The sequence below is a fragment of the Ranitomeya variabilis genome, chromosome 2, assembly GCF_051348905.1.
Source record: "Ranitomeya variabilis isolate aRanVar5 chromosome 2, aRanVar5.hap1, whole genome shotgun sequence".
Taxonomy (NCBI): domain Eukaryota; kingdom Metazoa; phylum Chordata; class Amphibia; order Anura; family Dendrobatidae; genus Ranitomeya; species Ranitomeya variabilis.
Window position 1 is genome coordinate 162,209,929 of NC_135233.1, and position 22,399 is coordinate 162,232,327.

The following is a 22,399-nucleotide window of genomic DNA, read 5'->3' on the forward strand; positions in this document are numbered from 1 at the left end:
GCTGTAGGGAAACCTTTTTTTTTTTTTAAGGAACAGCTGAGAATCTTGAACAATTTCACTTTATAATTTACCTTACAGGTACAGTTGCTGACACCCCAAACAATGAATGGAAGCAAATATTAAAATTGTACATTACCTCAAAATATGGATTTCAAGGTATATACAGCTCTGGCAAAAAGTAAGAGACCACTGCAAAATTTTCAGTTTGTCTGATTTTTCTCTTTATAGATATATTTTTGAGTAAAATGTAAATTTTTCTTTTATTAGTCTATAAACTTCTGACAACATGTCTTCGAAGTTCCAAGCAATACATTTTGGGTTTTTTTTTCTGAAAAGGAGAAATGGTCAAAATTTGAAAAAAATAAAAAGTGCTTTCAGACCTCAAATAATGCAAAGAAAACAAGTTCATAATCATTTAGAAACAACAATACTAATGTTTTAACTTAGGAAGAGTTCAGAAATCAATATTTTGTGGAATAATCATTCTCCCGCTGGAAAAAACAGTTCTCAGAGTTGGGGAACATTGCCTGAGCAGAAGGAATCAACTTTTTCCAGGATAACCTTGTATGCGGCTTGATTCATCCGTCCTTCGCAAAGATTAACCTGCCCAATTCCAGCCTTGCTGAAGCATCCCCAGATCATCACAGATCTTCCACCAAATTTCAGAGTGGGTACAAGACACTGTAGCTTGTACGTCTCTCCAGGTCTTTGTCTAACCATTAGATGACCAGGTGTTGGGCAAAGCTGAAAATTAGTCTCATCAGAGAAGATTACCTTACTCCAGTCCTCTATGGTCCAATCCTTATGGTCTTTGGCAAACTTCAGCCTGGCTCTCCTTTGCTTCTCATTGATTACATTTATTTTTTTTAGCTTTACATGACTTGAGCCCTGCCTCCAGGAGCCTGTTACGAACTGTTCTTGATGTGCACTTCACCCCAGCTGCCATTTCTTTTTTGTAGGTCACTTGATGTCATCCTGCGGTTGCTGAGTGACATTCAAATAAGATGACGGTCATCCCGGTCAGTGGAGAGTTGTTTTCACCCTCTGCTGGTCTCTAGCTTTGTTGTCCCCAATATCTGCTGCTTGACTTTGTTGTAATGGACTGCCGTCTTAGAAATTTTAAGGATGGAGGCAACATGACGCTCACTGAATCCCTCTGCTAGTAAAGCCAGAACTGAGCCCTTTTCCTCACTGAAGACTTTTCTTTTCAACTCCTTTGGCATGGTTAAATGTTATTTTCATTCCTATTACGTTTGGGTTATTACTAGCACTTGTTTTGCCATCCAGCTTGACCTATTCCTATTACAAGACAATTCTGAACAACACATCAGTGATTTTTTATTCTTTCCTTCGTTAAATAAGATTTGGTTCAGGTGATCTCCTAATCAGAAGCACATTAAGTAGAAGGAGGTGTACTCTGGTTAGAATTCAACTGACACTGGAACGGAATGGCTGTCAGACATGTAGAGAAGCTGATCTTTATAAAACTGTGCAGTGGTCTCAATTTTTGCCAGCTGTATATAAAAAAAAATCTAAAATAAAAAAACGTGAAAGCAAATATGAATTTAAGCAGCTGATATATACATACCTCTGCCTGATCTGGTCCAGCTTGGATGGGTCTGAAATGATCACTTGTACTCCAAGCTTCATTTTAGTTTTCTGCAGACTAAAGTCCAGGCAAGCAATTTTTGCATTTGTGATCCTCTTACTCATTCCTTGAATCAGAGAAACAAGTTGTTTCAGGCTAACACTACATTCTCATATTCAGCCAAGTATAAGTGTTATTAACCTCCATTTCAAAAATCAAACCTATAAAATTCTGTTAAGACATCCCCAGAAACAGCACAAATCAAGTATCAGTACATTATATGTAACGTTTCAGACAATGATCCTTAAAGAAAACCTGTCACCGTGAATTTGAAGTTTAATCTGCAAGCACATGTTATAGACCAGGGGGATCCGAGTAGATTGAAATACAGTTATGTGAAAAAAGATTCAGTATAATCGATGTTTTCATCATTTAATTTTCTGGGATTTTTGGTCCAGGGGGCGGTCATATCAGGGACTGACAGCTTTCTTTATATGTGTGTATACGATATAGCTGCCAGTCACTGATAGAACAGCCCACAGGGCCCAAAATCCCAGAAAATTAAATGATGAAAACAAGTCATACTGAATCTTTTCTCACAAAATATATCAATCTGCTCAGCTTCTCATGGTGCCTGCAGATCTGACTACACTTTAATTTTGACAAGCTCTCTTTAAAAATGAGCTGGTCAGATGGTTTCATCCACTCAGTGTTTATACGTAACCTTTGGAAACATGCTCCTACAACTCCACCACCCACAACTATACCACCCCACATCCCCTCTACTCTCCAACTCATTCTGAATAAGGCAGCCAGGGTCGTATTTCTGTCCAGTCACTACAGCGATACTACCACCACCCTGTGCCAGTCATTGCACTGTTTACCCATCAGCTACAGTAAAAAGTTCTCTCTCACCCACAAAGCTCTCCACAGTTCTGCACCATCCATCACACCAACCTGTGCTCTCCGTTCTGCAACTAATCTAAGATTAACATCCTCCACAATCTGAACCTTGCACTGACATTTTCTAGAATGTACTACACCAATCAGATAAATACCTAGCCCTTTTTTTTTTTTTTTTTTTTTTTTTTTAAGCTTGCCTTAAAAACATTTTTTTAGAGAGGCCAATCCGCTATCTTTACTGATCTAACCCTTCCCTGTTCTAAAGTTTCCTGAGAACCTGGTCTCTCTTATTCATCTGTCTCTATATCCTCCATATCACTTGGTAACAGTACTTAGATATTAGCTGATGACCGGATCATGCAACTTTATGTCATAACCCATATTTATTATAGAGATGACTGCACCATACATGACAAGCTCTTTTAGCATATCAAGTACCCCATTTCCTTGTAGAATGTAAACTTGTGAGCAGGACCCTCACTGCTACTATAACTGTGGAACATCTTTATTGTCAGGACATGTCAGCCTTGTCAACTGCTGGGGAACATACTGGCGAAATATAAATAAAATGAATATTCATGTGTAAAAATGTAACAGTCTCCTACAACAAATATTTGGAAATTACACTGACTAGAAGGCATAAGCGTGTGCAAAAACTGTAAAGCGTAGCGGAATATGTTAGTGCTATATAAAAATAGAGATTATTATTATATTAAAAGCAGATATTTATGTTGAATAGCAATGAAAGCATTTAAATAGGTGACCACTTAATGCTACGTCCAGTACATTTGGGAAAAAAACACAAATGTGCCACTTAATATATCATATCAGATCCTAATTCTTACCCTGAAAGATCATCTTCGGTGCAAACTGTTCTCATTCATCCTTTACTGAACACGGCCACTGACTGAAGGGCATGAGACCCAACAACCAACAGCAGCCCCTGATAAAAACCACTGTGTATTGAAAATTTGCATATTTGCAGTGTTTTTTTTTTTTCAATTGGGTCACATACCCCTCTATGAGCATCCATGTTAGGGGGCAGAAAGACGGCTGTATTTCTTATGTGCGGATTGCATTTGAATCCTCGTTAGTGATAGTCGTCTCTCCTGACCCGAGAATGACAGCTGCATAGAAATACATCACACTGTCATGGTCAAGTCAGGAAAGGTGCCGTGCCAGTCCGTGCACTGCAATGCGATCCTAACAAGAGAAATAGGACAGTGTCTGCACCCTAAAAGGACAGGATTGCAATACAGAAGACCAACAGCATTACTCCATCCAGAGTCAACACATCTCCACTAAACATAGGACGCATGAAAACAAGTTATATTAATATTGTAGTCACCTTGTGAGCCCACAGTGCAGTTCAGCGCATACCCATTAACAAGAATGCTCTCTTTCTGGCTCCGACCATGAGCTTTAAGCACATTAATGGAGTTAATTGGGTAACGGGCTTGACCCTTTGGATCCACATATTTCACAGCAAGTGCAGCATCGACAACCATAGAAGAAAAGAAGTCGCTATCACTGAGCAAACAAGTCAAGGATCAAAGACTGATCGGGCAAAGCTTGTATTATAGGAGCTAACCATCTGAAGTCCTAAAACATGCAGCCATGTTAAATGAAGACGAAAAATTCCTATAGATGACCAAGTGGCTACATCACTTGTCAGAAACCATTATCTGAATATAATTAGCTGTTAAGAATGACTGCCATAATGCCAGCATTGTCTGTGATTGCACCCAGAAAACATGGCAAAGGATACACTCCAATGATTTTAGAAGACATAGAAGTCTTAGCAGCATTAAGAAGACAGTCCTTCCCGAGCTCATCAGTGTTCATAGTGAGGTTTTCATTGATGTATCTAACAGCTTCTCTATAAGAGAAAAAAAGAAAAAACATTACATTTCAAAAAAGAGCAAGAATTGTAACATATTGGTTGTATATATTAAGACGTTCATAGACACGCATGTGCAGGGAAAGGATAGGAGGTTTAGAGCTACACTTTTGAAATATATATATTTTTAACATATACAGTCATGGCTGAAAGTGTTGTCACCCTTGAAATTGTCGCATTTCTGCCATAACATTATTGAAATTACATATTTTGTTATACACTTGTTTATTTCTTTTGTGTTATTGGAACAAAACCCACCAGAAAAAAAGGCAAATTGAATATCACTTCACACACAACCTCAAAGTTGGGCTGGACAAAAATGTTGGCACCTTTCCAAAATTGTGGATAAACAACTTTGTTTCAAAAATGTGGTGCTCGTTCAAACTCACCTGTGGCAATATGAAAATCATACCTCAAACCAGATACAAAGGGAAGAGTGCCACACTAAGCACGGATAACAAAGAGAGGAAAACTGAGTACGGTACTTGAAAACCAAAATTGTTGAAAAATCATCATCTGAAGATTACAAGTTCATTTTGAGAGATCTTGATGTTCCTATATCCACAGTGTGCAACATAATTAAGAAGTTTACAGAGATGAAGAAAGCTTGTTGGTTAAGCACATTCTACTGTTTACTGAAACTAGAATGAGGCCTACGAAGAAAAGAACACAGTACCTACAGTCAAATATGGTGGAGGTTTAAATATGTTTAGCTGCGTCTGGCAGTGGGTGCCTTGACTGTTTGTAATACATCATGAAATGGGAAAAACGGATTATGGGCTGCAATGTAGTGCCCAGTGTCAGAAAGCTGGGTTTGCGTCTTAGGCAATGGGTCTTCCAGCAGGGCAAGAACTCCAAAAATGGATGGAAACAATGTGCTGGAGAGCTCTGACGTTGCCTGCAATGAGACCAGATCTAAATCACTTTGAAAGCCTGTTGAAAGATCTTAAAATTACTGTTGGGAGAAGACACCCTTCAAATATGAGAGATTTGGAGCAGTTTACAAAAGAAAAGTGGTCCAAAATTCCAGTTGAGAGGTTTAAGTAGTAACTGATTGCTGTTAATTATTCCATTGTTATGATCCTAGTGGCAAGGATCGCAGGTCGGACTAGCTAAGTAACTGAACAGACTACTAGCTCTGGGGAAGTGGTAACTAGATTGACCGCAACCTGATCCTATCCGCAAACAACTATAGGCAGCCGTGGAACGTTACCTAAAAAATCCTAGATGTCTCGTCACAGCCTGAGAAACTGACTATTCCTGGAGGGAAAGTAAGTCCTCACTTGCCTCAGTGGAAGACCCCAAAGATATAGATTAGCCCCCCACAAATATTAACGGTGAGTTAAGGGGAAAGCACAAACGCAGAGATGAAATCAGATTTAGCAAATGAGGCCCGCTAATACTAGATAGCAGAAAATAGGAAGGAAACTGTGCGGTCAATAAAAAACCCTATTCAAAATATCCACGCAGAGATTGCTCGAGCCCCCGCACCAACTAACGGTGTGGGGGAAGCAACTCCATACCTCAGAGCTTACCAGCAAAAAGAAATCACATGTTAGCAAGCTGGACTAGACTCATCATACACAGAAATCATATTGCAGGCAGATGAGCAAAAAATATTCAAACAGAACTTAGCTTATCCTGAAGAGGCAGAAAACGAGATAATCAGGAGTAATCAGAATAGCACTGAATACATTGACAGCCGGCAACAAGTGGGAGTGAAGCAGAGCTAAATAGGAGCCTCCCTGGTGAATAACGAGGCAGCTGATCCAGCAGACCCGCAGGATAATAAACCAAACCACCAGGGGGAGCCAAAAAACCAAAGTCACACAATACCATCTGTGACCACAAGAGGGAGCCTGAAAACGGAGTTCACAACAGTACCCCCCCCCCTTGAGGAGGGGTCACCGAACCCTCATCAAAACCCCCAGGGCGATCAGGGTGAGCCACATGGAAGGCACGAACCAAATTGGCCGCATGAACATCAGAGGCGACAACCCAGGAATTATCCTCCTGACCATAGCCTTTCCACTTAACCAAATACTGAAGCCTCCGTCTAGAAATACGAGAATCCAAGATCTTCTCCACCACGTATTCCAATTCTCCCTCAACCAGCACAGGGGCAGGAGGCTCAACCGAAGGAACCACAGGCACCACATACCTCCGCAACAACGACCGATGGAACACATTATGAATAGCAAACGATGCCGGGAGGTCCAAACGAAATGACACAGGGTTAAGGACTTCCAAAATCTTATAAGGACCGATAAACCGAGGCTTAAACTTAGGAGAGGAGACCTTCATAGGAACAAAGCGAGAAGACAACCACACCAAATCCCCAACGCGAAGTCGGGGACCCACACAGCGACGGCGGTTGGCAAAGCGCTGAGCCTTCTCTTGTGACAGCTTCAAATTGTCCACCACATGATTCCAAATCTGATGCAACCTATCCACCACAAAATCCACTCCAGGACAGTCAGAAGACTCCACCTGACCCGAGGAAAAACGAGGATGAAACCCTGAATTACAAAAAAAAGGCGAAACCAAAGTAGCAGAACTAGCCCGATTATTAAGGGCAAACTCGGCCAATGGCAAAAAAGTCACCCAGTCGTCCTGATCAGCAGAAACAAAACATCTTAAATAGGTTTCCAAAGTCTGATTAGTGCGCTCGGTTTGGCCATTCGTCTGAGGATGGAAGGCCGACGAAAAAGACAAATTAATGCCCATCTTAGCACAAAAGGTCCGCCAAAATCTAGACACAAACTTGGATCCTCTGTCGGAAACAATATTTTCAGGGATCCCGTGCAAACGAACCACATTTTGAAAAAACAGAGGAACCAACTCGGAGGAGGAAGGCAACTTAGGCAAGGGCACCAAATGGACCATTTTAGAAAAACGATCACACACCACCCAAATGACCGACATTCTCTGAGAGACAGGGAGATCTGAAATAAAATCCATGGAAATGTGCGTCCAAGGCCTCTTCGGGACAGGCAAAGGCAACAACAAGCCACTGGCACGAGAACAGCAAGGCTTAGTCCGAGCACAAATTCCACAAGACTGCACAAAGGAACGCACATCCCGCGACAAGGAAGGCCACCAGAAGGACCTAGCCACCAAATCTCTGGTACCAAAAATCCCAGGATGGCCTGCCAACACCGAAGAATGAACCTCGGAAATAACTCTGCTGGTCCATCTATCCGGGACAAACAGTCTCTCCGGTGGACAACGGTCAGGTCTATCCGCCTGAAACTCCTGCAGCACTCGTCGCAAATCTGGGGAGATGGCAGACAAAATCACCCCTTCTCTGAGGATACCAGCTGGCTCTGAATCACCAGGAGAGTCAGGCACAAAACCCCTAGAAAGAGCATCAGCCTTCACATTCTTCGAACCAGGCAGGTATGAGACCACGAAATCAAAACGAGAGAAAAACAACGACCAACGAGCCTGTCTAGGATTCAGCCGCTTGGCCGACTCGAGATAAATCAAATTCTTGTGATCAGTCAAGACCACCACACGATGCTTAGCTCCCTCGAGCCAATGTCGCCACTCCTCAAATGCCCACTTCATAGCCAACAACTCCCGATTACCAACATCATAATTCCGCTCGGCAGGCGAAAACTTTCTTGAAAAGAAAGCACATGGCTTCATCACAGAGCCATCAGAGCTTCTCTGCGACAAAACAGCCCCCGCTCCAATCTCAGAAGCATCAACCTCGACCTGGAAAGGAAGGGAGACGTCTGGCTGACATAAGACCGGAGCCGAAGAAAACCAGCGCTTCAGCTCCCGAAAGGCCTCCACAGCCGCAGGAGACCAATTAGTAACATCAGAACCCTCCTTGGTCAAATCCGTCAATGGCTTAACAACACCAGAAAAATTAGCGATGAAGCGACGGTAAAAATTAGCAAAACCCAAGAACTTCTGAAGACTCTTAACCGATGTAGGCTGCGTCCAGTCATGAATAGCCTGAACCTTGACTGGGTCCATCTCAATAGCAGAAGGAGAAAAAATGAAACCCAAAAAAGAGACCTTCTGGACTCCAAAAAGACATTTTGAGCCCTTCACAAATAAAGCATTGGCACGCAGGACCTGAAACACCATCCTGACCTGCTTAACATGGGACTCCCAATCATCCGAAAAAAACAGAATATCATCCAGATACACAATCATAAATTTATCCAGATATTCGCCGAAGATGTCGTGCATAAAGGACTGAAAGACAGAAGGAGCGTTAGAAAGTGCAAAAGGCATCACCAAGTACTCAAAATGGCCTTCGGGCGTATTAAATGCAGTTTTCCATTCATCACCCTGCTTAATACGCACAAGGTTATACGCACCAGGAAGATCTATCTTGGTGAACCAACTAGACCCCTTAATGCGAGCAAACAGATCAGATAACAATGGCAAAGGATACTGAAATTTGACCGTGATTTTGTTTAGAAGGCGATAATCAATACAAGGTCTCAAGGAACCATCCTTCTTAGCCACAAAAAAAGAACCCAGCACCAAGAGGGGAGGAGGAGGGGCGAATAAGTCCTTTCTCCAAAGACTCCTTTATATAACTCCGCATGGCAGCATGCTCCGGCACTGACAAATTGAAAAGTCGTCCCTTAGGAAACTTACTACCAGGAATCAAATTTATAGCACAAACACAATCCCTATGAGGAGGTAGAGAACTGAGTTTGGGCTCATCAAATACATCCTGGTAATCTGACAAAAACGCAGGGACCTCAGAAGGAGTGGATGAAGCAATTGACACCACAGGAGCGTCGCCATGAATTCCCTGACAACCCCAACTTGACACAGACATTGCTTTCCAATCCAGGACTGGATTATGAGTCTGCAACCATGGCAGGCCCAACACGACAACATCATGCAAATTATGCAATACAAGAAAGCGAATCACCTCCTGATGAACAGGAGTCATGCACATGGTCACTTGTGTCCAGTACTGAGGTTTATTCGTAGCCAATGGTGTAGCATCAATTCCCCTTAGTGGAATAGGGAATTTTAAAGGCTCCAAAACAAAACCACAGCGCCTGGCAAATGACAAATCCATCAGACTCAGGGCAGCACCTGAATCCACAAAAGCCATAACCGGGTAAGATGACAGGGAACAAATCAGGGTAACAGACAAAATAAACTTAGGCTGTAAAGTACCGATGGTGACAGATTTATCAATCTTTTTTGTGCGCTTAGAGCATACTGAGATAACATGAGCTGAGTCACCACAGTAAAAGCACAACCCATTTTGCCGTCTATAATTTTGCCGTTCACTTCTGGTCAGAATTCTATCACATTGCATAGACTCAGGTGTCTGTTCAGAAGACACCGCCAAATGGTGCGCAGGTTTGCGCTCCCGCAAACGCCGATCAATCTGAATTGCCAGAGTCATTGACTCATTCAGACCTGCAGGCGTAGGGAACCCCACCATGACATTCTTAATGGCTTCAGAAAGACCTTTTCTGAAATTTGCAGCCAGGGCACACTCATTCCATTGAGTAAGCACCGACCATTTCCGAAATTTCTGGCAGTACACCTACCTCTGCATCATCTTGCCCCTGAGAGAGGGCCAACAACGCTTTTTCAGCCTGGTTCTCAAGATTAGGTTCCTCATAGAGCAATCCAAGGGCCAGAAAAAAACGCATCCACACTGAGCAACGCAGGATCCCCTGGAGCCAATGCGAAAGCCCAATCTTGAGGATCGCCAAGCAAGAAAGAAATAATAATCTTAACTTGCTGAACAGAATCCCCAGAGGAACGAGGTTTCAAAGAAAGAAACAACTTGCAATTGTTCTTAAAATTCAGGAACCTAGATCTATCTCCAGAAAACAACTCCGGAATAGGTATTCTAGGCTCTGACATAGGACTGTGCACAACAAAATCCTGAATACTTTGTACCCTTGCAGCAAGATGATCTACACTGGAGGCTAAACTCTGGATATCCATATCAGCAGCTGAACTCAGAGCCACACCAAGATTAAGAGGAGGAGAGAAGCCAGACACACAGCAGCTAGACACACGGCAGCAAAAAAAAAATAAATAAAAAATCTCCAAGCTTCTTTTCTCCTGCTTCTGCCATGCAATTAACACTTTATAGGCCGGCTGTACTGTTATGATCCTAGTGGCAAGGATCGCAGGTCGGACTAGCTAAGTAACTGAACAGACTACTAGCTCTGGGGAAGTGGTAACTAGATTGACCGCAACCTGATCCTATCCGCAAACAACTATAGGCAGCCGTGGAACGTTACCTAAAAAATCCTAGACGTCTCGTCACAGCCTGAGAAACTGACTATTCCTGGAGGGAAAGTAAGTCCTCACTTGCCTCAGTGGAAGACCCCAAAGATATAGATTAGCCCCCCACAAATATTAACGGTGAGTTAAGGGGAAAGCACAAACGCAGAGATGAAATCAGATTTAGCAAATGAGGCCCGCTAATACTAGATAGCAGAAAATAGGAAGGAAACTGTGCGGTCAATAAAAAACCCTATTCAAAATATCCACGCAGAGATTGCTCGAGCCCCCGCACCAACTAACGGTGCGGGGGAAGCAACTCCGTACCCCAGAGCTTACCAGCAAAAAGAAATCACATGTTAGCAAGCTGGACTAGACTCATCATACACAGAAATCATATTGCAGGCAGATGAGCAAAAAATACTCAAACAGAACTTAGCTTATCCTGAAGAGGCAGAAAACGAGATAATCAGGAGTAATCAGAATAGCACTGAATACATTGACAGCCGGCAACAAGTGGGAGTGAAGCAGAGCTAAATAGGAGCCTCCCTGGTGAATAACGAGGCAGCTGATCCAGCAGACCCGCAGGATAATAAACCAAACCACCAGGGGGAGCCAAAAAACCAAAGTCACACAATACCATCTGTGACCACAAGAGGGAGCCTGAAAACGGAGTTCATAACATTCCATAGAGTGTGCAACCAAATATTAAGCTGAGGGCGACAATTTTATCCAGCCCATTATTGGGGTTTTGTGTGAAATTTTGTCCAGTTTGCCTCTGTGTTATTGTGTTGTCCCAATACACAGGAAATAAACAAGTGTTCAACATGTTTAACTGCAATAGTTTGCTGTGAGAAATAATTCATTTTTGAACAATTTCAAAGGTGCCAACACGTTAGTTCATTAACCCCTTCCTGACACTGCCACTGTACAACAGATGTAAGTGGCACATATAAGGAACAGGCTTGGGAGCTGAGCTCACTCCATACAATGCGTGTTTTATCTATATTATACAGGATATATTCAATATCTGCCATGGTTGGAGTTAGATGAATATGGCAATTTAACAACTTTGAAGCTGCAGTCAACTGAAACCAAAGAATTTAAAACACCCCTTCATAATTCAGCAACTGCGGCGTGCAGATGGGTCTTCATGGCTATAATGGGGGCATCTTTGTGCTCCAAAGAAACCCTGTGAGATGTCACTTAAGAGAGCAGTAAGGAGCCAATAGGTGGTCCCTAGTGTAGCACGAGGCAGTGTTCCACCAGAAGGAAAGGACTGACGAGCAGCATTTTTAAAAGTAACTCTCTGGTTTGGCTTTTATTTTAAGTCATGTGACAAGGCTCGTTAAGGGGTCGACATTGACTGTTAGGATTGCTACTTCCGATACGTGGCACTGGAGACAATCTCCAATACTAGTAATCTATAAATATAATTGTCTAAGGGGTACTTCCGTCTGTTTGTCTAACTTCTGGAATGGAAATCCCGGGTCGCTGGTAGATCGCGGATATTGGGGCGGGATTTAAACACTGCTTCACTTTTTACTATTGATGCTGCCTATGCAGCATCAATAGTAAAAACATATAATGTTAAAAAAATAATAATAAAATAACACATTATATTCTCACCTTCCAGCATCCGCTGCACTTTTTCCCGCTCCTCGCGACGCTCTGGTCCCAAGAATGCATTGCGGCAATGACTCAAGATCATGTAGCGGTCTCGCGAGACCGCTACATGACCACAAGTTATTGCCTCAAGGCATTACTGGGAACAGAGCGTCGCGAGGACCATCGCTAAAGGCCTGGGCTGGATCCGGGGGCCGCCGGAAGGTGAGTATATATACCGCGTGGGCTGTGCTATATACTACATACATATTCCAGAATACCCGATGCATTAGAATCGAGCCACCATCTAGTTTAGTAATAAGAACGTTTACAACGGTATTACCATATAATATAACGACATGCCCCTGGCTAGGTGGTTTGAATGTCAGCGGGTTATTGCAATATAAGCTGAAGCCAGCTTGCTGTAGGGGTTAACACAGATTTCAACAATGACTAGTCAAGCTCTGTGGTTTTGTTTATTTGCAATGATTGTTTAGCACCAGGAGCCTCCAGGTCTGACTATACCCAATCTTTTGGCAAGCAGACCATGGTCTGTAGCCATTGCAAATAAAGAGCCTGGGGTGGGTGGGGGAATCTACCACCAAGGACTAGAGCTGCAAGCAGTTTGTATTTTCTCCCCGCGTTTGTGTAGGTTTCCTAAAGGTTCTCTAATTTCCTACCGCACGCTAAAGACATACTGATAGGGAATTTATATTATGAGCCCCAATGGGGACAGTGATGATAATGTCTGTAAAGCACTGTGGAATTAATGGAGCTGTATAAACTATTGTTACAATAAATGCTACGCACTTGCAGGCCAGACTATAGCCTCCAATAACGGATGTGGGGTGAATTTTCTGTTTCACAAGCTCATCAGCATTCTTCAGCAACTCAGCGGCAATAATTACCTAGGTACAGAAAGATACTATGTTAAAGGCAAACAAACTTAAAAAGGCATACAAATGCATGCATAAGTGTATAACTAAGCCTACGAGGCTTTAGCAGGCTGCATTTAAAAAAAATAAATAAAAAAAATAAAAATAAAAAGTACTGTTGTGATGATAGCAGTAAGGTCAATTCTATAAACCAGGGGTGGGGATAATTTTATTTTATTTTTCTGCTAAGGGCCCCCCTTTGGATATTTATACCGTCATTCGGGGCCGTACAAATTACGCACCGACTCCGCCCACAAAGTATGTCCTGACGCTGGCACTGGAGTCAGAATGTGATCTTTCACTGCCCTCGCCTAAGCATTCAGTAGTGAATGTTGCATGCTCACAGAGAAAGGAAACTAATGGGCTGGTGGCCATCGAAAGCTGACTGCTCAAGTACTGCGGTCCACAGGAATCAGCCTGGGGGTCAGATAAAGTCATCGAGGGCCGTAAACGTCCAACGGGTCTGAGGTTCCCCACCCCTGCTGTAAATGAACGTTGTCTCGCACTGTCTCAAGCTGTGTTGCAGGGGTTTCCCAGAAAACTGCAACAAGACTTGTGACTTTTACATTTGGGAAGCTAAACACATTGGCAGTCTGGGAAAAAAATATTTGGTATAGCAGTTAATATATATATCCAAGCCAAATTAGGTTTTCCACTACTTCGATATTTATGACCCATCCAAAGGATAGATCATCAATATCAGATCAGTGGAAGACCGTGCCAGCAGGGTGCACAGAGTGCGGAGCAGGACAATCTGGCTCTGTACACTGAAGAACTACAGCTCAGCTCCTATTGAAGTAATAATAATTTTTATTTATACAGCGCCAACATATTCCGCAGCACTTTACAATTAAGCGGGGACATATACAGACAAATTCAATACAAGTTAAGACAATTTAAACAGTGACATTAGGACTGAGGTCCCTGCTCGAAAGCTTACAATCTACAAGGAAATGGGGGGACACAAGAGGTGAAAAGTGCTTGTTATTTCAGGTCTGGCAATTATAATAAATAGGGATTTTCATATAAAGCTGCATGATCCGGTCATCAGCCCGTGTGTTTAAGTGCAATAGTCAAGTATCAAGTGCAGTTATCATGTGCATGGAGGGTGTGGAGACATGAATAGTAGGGGGCAGATTCAGAGTAATATTTGGAAGGAGGGAACAGGGCAAAGTTAGTTTACTGAGTAGTTGATGCGGTAGGCTTGTTTGAAGAGATGGGTTTTTAAAGCGCGCTTGAATAGGTCGGGGCTAGGTATCAGTCTGATCGTCTGGGGAAGTGCATTCCAGAGAGCTGGCGCAGCACGAGAGAAGTCTTGGAGACAGGTGCGAGGTTCGGATTACGGCGGATGTTAGCTTTAGGTCATGTGTAGAACGGAGGGCACGTGTAGGGCGATAGAGATGAAAGAGGAGATAAGGCGGTGCAGAACTGTGGAGAGCTTTGTGGGTGAGAGAGATGAGTTTATACTGGACCCTGTAGCGAATGGGTAGCCAGTGTAATGACTGGCACAAGATGGAGGCATAGGTGAAGCAGTTGGACAGAAATAGGACCCTGGCTGCCGCATTCAAGATGGATTGGAGAGGAGAAAGTTTGGTAAGAGGGAGACCGATCAGAAGAGAGTTGCAGTAGTCCAGACGGGAATGAATAAGAGCGACAGTAAGAGTCTTAGGCTTCTTTCACACTTCAGTTTTTTGACGTCAGTCACTTCCGACATAATGACGGATCGACGGATCCGTCACAATAGTTGAAAAAACGGATGTAACGGGTCCGTTTTTTTGACGGATCTGTTACTCGGGGGTTGTATATACTTTTTGGAGCATGCGCAATTGAAAAAAATTGAAAAAACGAATTGGGGCGACGGATCCGCCGAAATGACGGTCGCGACGGATCCGTCGCCCATAGGTGGCCATTCTATGAAATGACGGACGCGACGGATCCGTCGCGATCCGCCATTTCAACGCAGACAAAAAACGTTGCTATGACCGTCAATGTCTAGATGACGTCCGCCAAATTGACGGATCCGTCGCATGACAGATGGAACGGACGACCATCCGTCACAATCCGTCGCTAATGCAAGTCTATGGGGAAAAAAACAGATCCGTTTTTTGAGGAAAATGGCGGATTTAGACTGACGCCAAACAACTGAAGTGTGAAAGAGGCCTTAGTTTCAAAGGTGAGAAAAGGTCGGATTCTGGAGATGTTTTTAAGATGCAGGTGACAAGAGCGAGTGAGGGATCGGATATAGGGAGTAAAGGAAAGATCGGTGTCGAATATGACCCCAAGACAGCGGGCATGCTGCTTGGGAGTTATGGTTGAAACCTCCAGGGTAATTTCGATGTTGGGAAGGAGTGAGGTTAGTAGAAGGGAGAAACACAAGAAGTTCCGTTTTGGAGAGATTTAGTTTCAGATAGAGGGAGGACATGATGTTAGAGAAAGCAGACAGACAATCCTTGGTATTATGAATTAGGGTAGGGGTGATGTTGGGGGAAGAAGTGTATAATTGGGTGTCATCAGCATAGAGATGATACTGGAACCCAAATCTGCTGATTGTTTGTCCAATAGGGGCCGTGTATAGAGAGAAGAGGAGGGGGCCTAGGACTGAGCCCTGTGGAACCCCGATAGCAATTGGATGAGGAGAGGAAGAGGAGCCGGCAAAAGATACAGTGAAAGAGTGGTCAGAGAGGTAGGAGGAGAACCAGGAGAGGGCTGTGTCCTTAAGGCCTATGGAGCGGAGCATAGTGAGAAGCAGCTGGTAATCCACAGTGTTAAATGCAGCAGAGAGATCCAGGAGAATCAGCAGAGAGCAATGACTTTTGGATTTAGCTGTTATTAGATCATTAGAGACTTTAGTGAGGGCAGTTTGAGTGGAGTGTAAAGAGCGGAAGTGAATTGAAGTGAATTAGAGCTGAGCTATAGTACACGGAGAAGCCACTCTACAGTCATGAAGCTCTGACTCCACACAATTAGAATTTGCCAACAGGTTGTCAGCCCCCAATGATCCGGTATTGATGACCTATTAGAACAAGTGATCAGTATTGAAGTAGTCAAATTATTGACAACCCATTTAAACATTCATTTAACAGCAATATTAAGTATATTAGAGTTTTGAGGATTTTTTCTTTTCTTAAAACACTTACTGTGCAGGATCACTAGCTTTACTGTACGAGCTGCTTTAGTTGTGGTGGTTTCAATATGTTATTTCCATAATATTTATTAGTCCTCCAGGGGAACCAGAACATGCAATCATTTTATCACTTACATAATACACTACATGACCTACTCATGTAGTGCAGGGTATAAAGCCTGTTAAAGGGAACCTGTCACCAGGTTAGGCCGATATAAGTTACGGCCACCCCCTTTCAGGGCTTGTCTACAGCATTCTATAATGCAGTATATTTACCACCAACCCGACATGTAAGAGAAGAAAAATAACTTATACTCACCAGCGGGGTGGTCCGGTCCAAGGGTTGTCGCTCTTCTTTGTCTGGCGCCTCCCATCTTATGATCGCCGTCCTCCTCCTTGGTTTGTGCGGATGACGCGTCCCTACATCTACACAGGCTCCGCTGCACCGTGCTCCTGCGCAAGCTTACTTATCTGCCCTGTTGAGGGCAGAGCAAAGTACAGCAGTGCACAGGCGCTTTGCCTCGCTGACCATTCCCAGCGCCTGCGCACTGCAGTACTTTGTTCTGCCCTCAGCGCAGGAGCGCGGTGCCGAGCAGGCTGTGAGGATAGTGCAGGGATGCATCATCCACATGAAGCAGAAGGTTAGCATCGCAAGGAGATGGGAGGTGCCAGACCAAGAAGAGTAACACCCCGTGGACCGGACCGCCTCGCAGGCGAGTATAAGAAAAGTTATTTTTCAGTTCTTTCAGGTCGGGTTGAGGGCTTATATACAGCATTACGGAATGCTGCATATCAACCAAGAAAGGCGGTGGTGACAAGTTCCCTTTATTATATTGACAGGTTTGGCCTAATTAATCTTATATTATCAAAAGCCTATAAAGCGTGAGGCATAACATTCACACAGAGCTACTAGTAATTAGTATGGTGAAACAACAGTAGCAGATGGAAACCAAGATGCCATCCAGAGGTCTAGATTGCAAAAAAATGTTCTGCTATTTCATATAGGAGAAGGCGAGACGCACTTTCCCCTTCAGACGATAGCAGATTTTGCTCTTCCCCATTAGCATAGCCACTTAATCTTAGAAAAGAAGAAGTGGTACTAAAATGGGGGTTATTACACAGGTATAATATAAGCCCCTGAGCTATAAGATGTGAAGTCACCCATGTTTCACCACTCTTGATACACCCCTATAGACACACAATGTCCGACTTATCAAAGCTTTTGCAAGCTTTGTGCAATTTGTCCAGAGTACGCCGATATCCCATATGTGAGGGGAAAACCACCGTTTGGGCGCATGGCAGAGCTCGGAAGGGAAGAAGTGGCGTTTTGCAATGCAGACTGATGGAATGGTTGCGTTTGCAGAGCCCCGATGTACCTAAACAGTAGAAACGCCCCACAAGTGACCCCATATAGGAAACTAGACCCCAAAGGAACTTATCTAGATGTGTTATGAGAACTTTGAACCCCCAAGTGTTTCACTAAAGATTATAATACATAGCCGTGAAAATTAAAAAAAAAAATCTTTTTTCCCACAAAAATGATTTTTTTAGCCTCCAAATTTTTATTTTCCCAAGGGTAACAGGAGAAATTGGACCGGAAAAGTTGCTGTCCAATTTGTCCTGAATACGCTGATACCCCATATGTGGGGGTAAACCACTGTTTGGTCGCACGTCGTGGCTCGGAAGGGAAGAAGTGGTGTTTTGTAATGCAGACTTTGATGAAATGGTCTGTGGGCCTCATGTTGCGTTTGCAGAGCCCCTGATGTGCCTAAACAGTGGAAACTCCCCAATTCTAACTCCAACCCTAACCCCAACACACCCCTAACCCCAACACACCCCTAACCATAACCCCAACACACCCCTAACCCAACCATAATACAAACCCTAACCGCAACCCTAACTTTAGCCCCAACAGTAACCCTAACGGGAAAACGGAAATAAGTACTTTTTTTTTTATTATTATTTTTCCCTAACTAAGGGGTTTGATTTACTATTTATAGTGGGTTTTTATGCTTGGCACCTGTCACACACTAAAAGACGCTTTTTATTGCAAAAAATAGTTTTTGCGTCACCACATTTTGAGAGCTATAATTTTTCCATATTTTGGCCCACAGTGTCATGTGAGGTCTTGTTTTTTTGCGGGACGAGTTGACGCTTTTATTGGTACCATTTTCGGGCACATGACATTTTTTGATCGCTTTTTATTCCGATTTTTGTTAGGCAGAATGAACAAAAAGTAGCAATGCATGAATTTATTTTTCGGGTTAGTACGATTACAGCGATATCTCATTTATCTCTTTTTTTATGTTTTGGCGCTTTTCTGCAATAAAAACTATTTTATAAAAAAAATAATTATTTTTGCATCGCTTTATTCTGAGTGCTATAACTTTTTTTTTTCACTGATGATGCTGTATAGTGGCTTTTTTTTTGTGGGACAAGATGACGTTTTCAGCGGTACCATGTTTATTTTTATCCGTCTTTTTGATCGTGTGTTAATCCACTTTTTGTTCAGCGGTATGATGATAAAGCATTGTTTTTTGCTTCTTTTTTTATGGTGTTCACTGAAGGGGTTAACTAGTGGGACAGTTTTATAGGTAGGGTCGTTATGGACGCGGTGATACTAAGCATGTGTACTTTTATTGTTTTTTTTATTTACATAAAGAAATGTATTTATTGGAACAATATTTTTGTTCTTTATTTAGGATTTGTTTTTTGTTACACATGTTAATATTTTTTTTTACTTTGTCCCAGGGTGGGACGTCATTATATATTATCAGATCGCTGATTTTACACTTTGCAAAGCACTGTGTCAGGTCAGCGACCTGACAGGCAGTGCGGCAGGCATGCCGGCGCCTGCTCTCACCAGGCGCTTGCAAGCCACCTCCCTGCAGGACCTGGAAGGACCCCCACGGCCATCTTGGATCCGGGGCCTGCAGGGAGGACGACTGAGGAGACGCTTGGAACAACGCGATCATATCGCATTGTTCCGAGAATCTCAGGGAAGCATGCAGGGAGCCCCCTCCCTGCGCGATGCTTCCCTATGCCACCGGAACGCTGCGATCATAATTGATCGCAGTGTTCCGGGGGTTAGTGTGCCGGGAGCGGTCTCTGACCGCTCCTGGTACATAGTGCCGGATGTCAGCTGTGATAATCAGCTGACACCCGGCCACGCTCCCCCCGTGAGCGCGGCTGATCGGTGATGACGTACTATCCCATCGGTGGTCATACGGGCCCAGGCCACCTCGACGGGATAGCACGTCTAATGTCAGAAAGGGGTTAAAGAAGAGGCTGACCTAGTAGTGGACAACACCTTTAAGAAAACAGTGTGCAGCTACAGAAAGATGATTTACTAAATATAATGTACTAACCAAAATGCTCAGAGGGATCCCTATTGCTAGACTAAAGAATCAAACTTTCTAGCAAGTGTCAGGTTCGAACTTCCAGTATTGTGGGACCACAGCATGCAGAACAGTATCCCAGAGCCCTCTATAGCCCCTTGCATCGTGGAAGAACTCGGAACTAAACTAGCATTAGCGCGTCATTTTTTAAACAGTAGATGACATAAAATCATCAGATCACTTACTAGTCTGTAACCACTTAGAAAAATGTGTATTGTTAATTTTAGTTCAAAGAGCAAAATCTTGCACTTTCACAGTGAGCGGGGCTGCAGAGGGTTGAAAGATCCAAATTCCGCTTGCCGGAATACAACAACCCGGAAATTCAGCCCCAACTTTTGCTATAAACTCAGATCCTATAATCTAGCATTAGGGGCATTTGTTTAGTTATAATTAGCAATATCAGTCTGAGCCAAGAAATGAGCAACCACCCATTAATGGTGGGAATTCTTTAATTCGGTTGTCTCTTCCATCTGAGAATAACAAAATATAGCAGGAAACAGTGTGACAGAGGTTGAGCCTTTCAATCACTGAACTAAGCACCGATGATCGTTCACAACTCTGAAGCAACCCCATCCTATTTAAATACATAAAAATACAGAAAGAGTAAAACTTACAACTGAGGTTGTCCCATCTCCAACTTCATTGTCTTGTAGATCAGCAAGTTCACAGAGGACTTTAGCAGCAGGATGTTCTACTTCCAGAAGCTTTAATATCGTTGCACCATCATTTGTTATGGTGACATCCTGGAATGAAGAAACTTCTATCAGAGTGGATTAACCTCTAATGACAAAATAATTAATTTCTGGTTTACAAAAATAAAGTGCAACATTAGTTTAGCTGCAGTTTGTTGCTGTGTTTCTTTTAAGATTGTGAAATATAAATTTTCAAAAACAATTTCAGCAAAATCACGTGGGACAAGTGTCTGTTCTGTTCCGTTTAGAAGACTACCTGTAAGGTCTCCTTCACATGTCCATGTTTTTCCCACGGATATCACATATACCCTGTAGTGAAATATGTATAGGTATGGATGCATGACCAGCAGCAAAATAACATCTGTCCTTAGACTGCAGCTCTTCACAAAGGTCATGACTTATGTTATCCAGAGAAAAAGACAGTCTCCTAGCCTCACCCCAGGTAAAGGGAGGTGACCTGAACACACAGAATTGGAAACACTTCACATCTCCTAGTGCCTCTGATGAGAAAACACCAAATTGCAGCCTGACACACTATATTTACTTTGAGAAAGATTGAACCCTAAAAAAAAATAATGTTTTAATTGGTAAAATAGCCAGGATCCAGGCACAAACCAAAGATTAGAATATTAACCTGAGAGGCTGGTCTAGAAATCTGACCCCCGGGTTAACTCTATAAGTTAGGCCTTTACACATAGAAACACGTTCACAGTGAGGGCAGCCAAGCTGATGTGATCCATTCCTTATCTCCCCCTCCCTCAGAGGTAGAATACCAGACTGCAAGGTTCGATATTTCTGTAAGTTTTCTCCCTTTTATTTTATAACCGTTTTGCATATTTGTTATGTCACTTTTTGTTTCCATATTATTATATCTTATTTTAAAGCACTGTACCTTTCTATTAAAGCTTAAAAATTTAATAAGTTTGAACCTTGTATGCTCTAAGAATCCATATCCTTTGAGTGTGTGTGACCCTGCTGATTGGCAGACATTAGTAGTATTTCCGGGACTCATCAGCCGTGTGTTCGGTGAGTGGTGGCGTGTATGAGTGGGGTGTGTGGACTGTGTCAGGGTGTGAATTATACTCCCACTGCAGCATATGACAGAGGTTGAATGATGGACTGAGGGAAAGGATATAGATTAACCCTTGCAGGCACAGCCCCAAGTCCCATGCTGAGAAGCTGGTACGTGACATACCCATTATAACCTATGGTGCTATGCACATTTGTGTTTTTACACAGAACAAGTATTGGTGCAGAACACGCGCAGGCATGTGTTTTTCTCCCAGCAACACAGATGATAATGGCCAATACAAGCCTATGGCTCAGTGAAAAACACACATCCGTGTACTGTCTGTGTAGAACATTGCAAACTATAGGAGAAGCTTTGGAATTTCTTTTTTTTTTATCCGTACTGCAAAAACACAGATAACTCGGGACACACTGATGGAAAAAACTGATGACCCTGATACAGGTTCTCCACATATGTGGTTTATACGGATGTATAAAGAAGGCCTTGCGTAAAGGATAACAGGATTTTTGGTTGCTTACCGTAAAATCTGTTTCTCGGAGCCTTCATTGGGGGACACAGGAACCATGGGTGTATGCTGCTGCCACTAGGAGGCTGACACTATGCAAATAAAAAAGTTAGCTCCTCCTCTGCAGTGTACACCCTACCGACAGGAAGTAGGATATTCAGTTAGTGAGAAAGCAGTAGGAGAAACAACGTGTAAATGAGAAAGAATAATAATAATCTTCAATTATACAGCGCCAAAGACTGTAAAGCGCTGCTTAAGTTTGAACAGTTTCAAACCCTCAAAGAGCGTTCAAAGAACACAAACTTTAACAGTATAACACAATAAACAGAGCTGTTCAACAAGGGAGGGTGCTGTGTCCCCCAATGAAGGCTCCGAGAAACAGATTTTACGGTAAGCAACCAAAAATCCTGTTTTCTCTATCGCCTCTCATTGGGGGACACAGGAACCATGGGACGTCCCAAAGCAGTCCCTGGGGTGGGAACAGC

The 22,399-nt window shown here is 43.0% G+C and overlaps 1 protein-coding gene and 1 non-coding gene across 3 annotated transcripts in view; both read right to left on the bottom strand.

Annotated features, from left to right (window-relative positions):
* LOC143804733 (T-complex protein 1 subunit alpha) overlaps positions 1-22,399 on the bottom strand; it is a 64,343-nt gene that overhangs the window by 28,304 nt on the left and 13,640 nt on the right. For both annotated transcript variants that reach the window (XM_077283123.1, XM_077283124.1), the window contains 5 exons: positions 20,302-20,430; positions 13,041-13,138; positions 4,260-4,370; positions 3,840-4,021; positions 1,589-1,715 (listed from right to left, as the gene is read on the bottom strand). In XM_077283123.1, the coding sequence (XP_077139238.1) occupies positions 1,589-1,715; positions 3,840-4,021; positions 4,260-4,370; positions 13,041-13,138; positions 20,302-20,430 (647 nt within the window). The remainder of the gene's footprint in view (positions 1-1,588; positions 1,716-3,839; positions 4,022-4,259; positions 4,371-13,040; positions 13,139-20,301; positions 20,431-22,399) is intronic.
* On the bottom strand, positions 17,268-17,401 carry LOC143810835 (small nucleolar RNA SNORA29). Its single transcript, XR_013223215.1, has one exon. It is a non-coding gene; the product is annotated as a small nucleolar RNA SNORA29 (small nucleolar RNA).